General features: G+C 27.9%; 1 protein-coding gene across 1 annotated transcript; it reads right to left on the minus strand.

Annotated features, from left to right (window-relative positions):
- Positions 1-3,246: 3,246 nt before the first annotated feature.
- On the minus strand, positions 3,247-3,888 carry PCYB_104210 (hypothetical protein; the record flags this gene model as incomplete). Its single annotated transcript, XM_004222970.1, has 2 exons — positions 3,247-3,350; positions 3,381-3,888. 2 exons carry the CDS (start codon positions 3,886-3,888, stop codon positions 3,247-3,249), a joined length of 612 nt encoding a protein of 203 aa, XP_004223018.1.
- Positions 3,889-5,724: the final 1,836 nt, after the last annotated feature.

Here is a 5,724-nt window from a genome sequence, read left to right on the forward strand (position 1 = left end):
AAATGTTTCAAGCTAAATCTAGCAGTAAGACATTTCACTAACCGAAAAAAAAAAAAAAGAATAAATCAGACACTTGTTAAAAATGTTTCATAGAAAAACATTTATGAAAAAAAAAATATGTAATTATTTTCATGTATAAAATATTTTACATATTCAATGATGTCCATAATCCTTTTTGTTACTAAATAGAGAGTGAGATTATTTTACGGGTATACCTTTAAATGAAATTATTAAAAATACATGCAATCTATATTTTTTTTCAGGGAAAAAAAAATATATATATATCCTTTTTTTTTTCTATTTATTTTGTTTCCAGTCTTTTTTATTTGTACATGTATTTTTCCTTTTTTGTTTTATGTGCTCTTTTAGGAAAATATAATTATTAAATTTTATAAATTAAGAAAAATAAAATTTTGGCTTCGAAATGTTCTTATAAAAGACATTTTAAACTATCAAATAAATTGCGTTCCATGATATTAAAATAGCAATTTTATGTTACTAAATTGTTATGAATTACTAAGCGAGGCAAGGTCGTTATATTTTTTTTGTATTTTAGAAAAAGCCAAAAAAAGACGCAATTATTTTGAATAACAAATTCTAATGTATAGTTATACGTAAATATATTTTTGTTCTACATTCCTGGATGTTTACAAAAAATTATAAGACAGCATTTCATCCATTTTACTTTCTCCTTTTATGTAGGTCAATTTTAATTCGCTTCAATATGTACGCATGTACGTTAGTATATATTATCCTCTTGAATATCCATCTGGTGTCTTATGAAGGGACACGAAGGAACTGTTCTGTTGAGTTCACTATCTGCGAATTAACACCCTTTTTCATCGAACAAAAACCCAACCATAAATAAGTAAAAGTTCTTCTGCTAAGCGCAAAAATTGGGTCTTAGAATAAGCACTATTAAGGCAAAAGAAAGCATAAACCTTTTTTCTTTTTATGAAAATATGTTTATTCTTGCTTTTATAGTTAATCTATAAGCTGTTGTGTAATAATTTGTCACAACGAAGTAAGTGCCGTGAGACACGCCCCCCTCTTTTTGTTACTCTTCATGGACTTTATTATAGCTTTGGTGGTATAATAATAAGAACTCCTCTGAAAAGGCAAAAAACTTGGTGGACATAATAATATTTAAAAAATACATCAACGGGGATAACTGGAATAATAGAAAAAGGAGGTGATAAAATGGGGGGGGAAAAAAAATATATATCGTTCCTGAAAAACATACTATTTATCGGTTTCATCCTGCACATATGGCATATTATACTAGATATGATTTTTCCATTTTTATATTGTTACCAGTGAGGTTGGTATACAAATGAGAAAAAAGAGCGATTGCAAAAATTAACAGGTTTAAGAATGCTGTCCAGCAGCTTTACATAGTTACAAATAAATTTACCATTTTAAAAATGGGGACCCTTAAAATGATATATTTCCGGGAAAGATTAATTACCTGCCCTATTCCTAAAAAAAGTTACGCAAAATGAAATGGGGCATATATTTATAAAGCGCTAATTGTTTATATATGTGCATTTTTAAAATATATTGATACAATTGAACACAAAAAAAAAAAAAAAAGATAAACTGGAGATATATAGTTTCTTTCAATATATCACCCAATTATGCCTACATAATTAGGTAGCATTTCTGAAAATTAGGACTACCTTCAAAACTTTTGGGGGAATGAAAGACGATAAAACGGATAAGTAGAATATTCTAATAATTAATTGAACTGGTAAGTATCTTTTAGCCATTTTTAGCACCAATGTGACATCTAACGATGTTCGTAAGGACATATAATGTGTTCAGCATTATTAAGAAATGCTCAATAAAAGGGGTAAGCATAATATTTCCTCAGTCTTTTTTGTAGCAATGAATTCACATGAGGCATATATGGTTGTGCATTTTTGGAAGTCTAAAGAAGTAATCCAACAGATTATTTATGTATTAAAACATCTTTTTAGAATTCTGTTTTTTCTAAAATGGTAATATATTAAAAGGTGCAACTTATATATTGCTCAATTACCCTAGATTTTCAACATTTAATATGGGTTTAACCCTATTAATTGTGCTTCTAATCCTTTTGCTATTATTTCTTATAACTGTACAGTTCCTTGCGTGTTTTATTTGTGCAATCTAAATGAAGTTAAAAACAAAAAAGGAAAAATCGTCAATCATTAAGGTGGAAAAAAAAGGGAAAAGAGTTTCAGAGATGCTTAATAAATATAAGGACGAAACGTTGATAAGATAGAGCAGTAAATGTAGCATATAAAACGTTATCAAATTCGTCGGGTACCCATTTGTCTACATGGACGTATCATTTATTTCCACAAAGGACAATCATTACATGCGTTTAAATATTTACAGAGGAAGAGCCATGGAGAAATAAGGAATGCCCACGAAAAAAAAAAAGATATGAGCAAATTCAAATTTCTGCGAAACGTTTAAACCTATGCTACAGACACACATACATAGTACCACGGAAGACGTAACAAAGCTAGCTTTGAACAATACCACATTAAAATAATAGCTAAAATAAGTAAAAAAAAAAATATATATATAAGAAAGAACTTATAAAATGTGCATTAAATGGAAAAAGAACCAATAATTAAATGTGAAGAGGGTAGGTGTTACAAGTGCTACTACACACATGTAAAGTCATCTGCACATATAAAACAGAAAAGGAAGAAATACACTATTTTTTGTTTTAACAAAGGGTGATGAAATAACATACACCTTTCGCTAAAGAAAAATAGAAATGAGTTTTCATAAAACAATTTGAACAAATCCGTAAAAGATAGAATCAGCCATCAAACTTTAGGAAAAAAGCATTATTTAATGCAATCTTGTATATAGCGATTTTACTTATAAATAAAACAAATAGGTGTTAGCAGTTTTCACCAAAAGGTGCATTAAAATGTAAAAAAAAAAAAAAAAAGAATTTTCCTGGAAGTTATATTTTTGCCCAGTAATGGTATATAATTAATGATCAAACATGTGGGAATAAAGCACATAGGATTTATTTATCTTATGGGGCGGTATATTTAAAGCAGGAATAAACAAAACCATTCGGAATAAAGGGAAAATAAAAAAAGTATAATTAAAATGTAATACTCTCATGTCCATATTTGGAATAAATATACGTTCACAATGTATATGTAAAAAGTTATATCTAATAAATTTTTGAACAAAAAAATTAATGACTTAAAGGGCCATTTTGGTAGGATTACGTTAATCTACGTTTTTACCCACCAACTTACATTTTCTGTAATATTTACTCATACTATTGCACTTTTTAAGCTTAACCAAATAGTAAGTTGTCACTATAATGCCTACTACAATTGTTGAACAAATAGCTACCTCACCCATTCGTAAAGCTATAAGTGCAAAAGAAGATATGATGAAGGCAAAGGGTGGAAGCAGTATTTTATGATTGTTTATATAGTGTAGTAATTTGCCAAAGTTACTCTTATGTTTAACTGAGACGTCGTTAGTAATGGCATTATATTTCAAGGAACGTAACAATGCTACCTCAAAATTTGAATCCATTTTTTTCAAAAAATAGATCAGGTTAGATAGAGTAGTTCTCTTTCTTGGTTTACTGCAATGTGACACAATTTCAGGGTATGTTTGGTCGTATTCATTAGGTTCCGTTAAGTAGTAATCATAACGCTCTGTTTTGTCATATGGATTATGATGACGGTTATTGTATTTTAGTGAGTCAAAGGATTTATCAAAGCTATCGTCATAATTGAAATGGTTATCTCGTTTTTTAGATTTATTACGATATTTTCGTGGATTTCTTTTATTACGAAAATTCTCATTACTATCATATTCTACCGTGTTTATAAATTTTCTTTTTTTTAAAACCATAATCTCGCATGTCCTCTATATCTGTTTCACCCTTCAATAGTCTTCCATTTCTTAGGTTGAATGGCGAACTAGTAAGCTTCTCATTTTTATCCCATGATTTACAAAATTTAGAAAACTAAAAATTATGAAAAGGGCGTGAATTATTAAAAGGATGAAGGCATAATTAAACTTCATCATCAACAAAGCGATTCTTTTTAAAACTAAAACGTAAAATAACGAAAATGACTTGAATTTTTTTTTAACTATAAATTATTAGCATACATACCTCATTTCCATATTGTAATGTCCATACTGAAAGGGCATACGTAAAAAACTTAATAAACTGGAGCATTTTTTTCTCTTTGTCCTTTCGCAAAATATCTATTTAAAAGAGTTACTTCATTAGCAATGACAAAGTATGTTATCTAAGTGATATTCCCTGCAACAAAATGTATAATCTATGTTGTATTATGATAGAATGTAATATATACTACATTTTCTTTGTTTATCTCTGGAATTTTTCCCGAAAGCAATTTTTTCAAAAAACAAAAAAAAAAAAAAAAAAAAAAACTTTAATATTTTTTTAAAAAATAATTTTTTTTTTTTTTTTATTTTATTTCATTTAATGCAATTTTCTCATTGGGTAAGCTTTACAAAAGAGTTAACAAATGGTAAAGAGCAAGAAAGTAGAAATATGTAAAATAATGAGATTCACCAGAGTTGCAAAGAAAATTACTTCGAATGTACTTTTGTAAATATATAATATTGCAACGAAGGGTAATAACGTACTGTATATTACGCTACTGTGTAATAGTAATCCGCTTTCGTTTACCCCATTAGGAGGAGATATAATATTGAACAAAAACTAGAAGCGGTATTGCCATTATTTTATTATTTACATGCAAAATAAATTGAGGGAATTTGCCATTTTAAAATACTTTTTTGGTATTGTGAACTTTTTAAGAAGTATTCAATGTCGTACCGCAAATGGTATTTTTATTTATTATTTGTTGAAAAGATAGTAGATAAAAATTAAAAGGGAAAAAAAAAAAAAAAACAACTGGTCTTATAATAAAAAAAGAGGAAATTTTTAAGAATCCAATGCCCCCACTATTGCATAGATCTGGCAAAACCGTAGCAGAATTCCATGTAGGTACATTTTTTAAAAATAAAATTAAATGATATAGCTAAATTTTTAAGGAAAAACTAAATGTACAAATAAATGATATTTTTGTGTTTACAGTTAATAAGGGGGGGAAATGAAAAATTCTTTAGCTTTTCTTTGTTCAGTTTTGATTTTTTTAAATAGTTTTAGTAGGGTAGTCAGAGAACAAATTTAACAAATCAAAAAATATACCTAAGAAAAAGATTTTTACGAACACGAGTTGTATTAAAAAAATACCCTTCTTATATATGTGCTGTTACTGCCTGTAGGAAGCATAGAAAGCATATACAACAGTAATGAACAGCTTATTTATAAAAACAAAACATTGAACTAACGTAAACACCAATATAAGTAATCAAATAAGAAATGATGATGGCACATTTTGTATCATATATATATGTCTATACATTTTTGCTACGACGCACTGTCAACCATACCCAACGGGGAAAGTAAAGCGTTCGCAAAAGAACACTTTTGCTAATTAGGGAGTCTCAAGAAATTCCACGAAATTTGCAAAATACGCTTTTTTTTTTATTAGTTTTACTACAAATCTTTATATCAAAGATAAAACGTTTTTTTTTTTTAAGTTGCTCCGTTTCTGAACAAATGTTTCTTTTTAATTATGTGCTACATATATGAATATAGCATCAGTATATATACCTACATAAAGATAAAAAGCTAAATGTTATACA

This window comes from Plasmodium cynomolgi, chromosome 10 (assembly GCF_000321355.1).
Source record: "Plasmodium cynomolgi strain B DNA, chromosome 10, whole genome shotgun sequence".
NCBI classification, from domain to species: Eukaryota; Apicomplexa; class Aconoidasida; order Haemosporida; family Plasmodiidae; genus Plasmodium; species Plasmodium cynomolgi.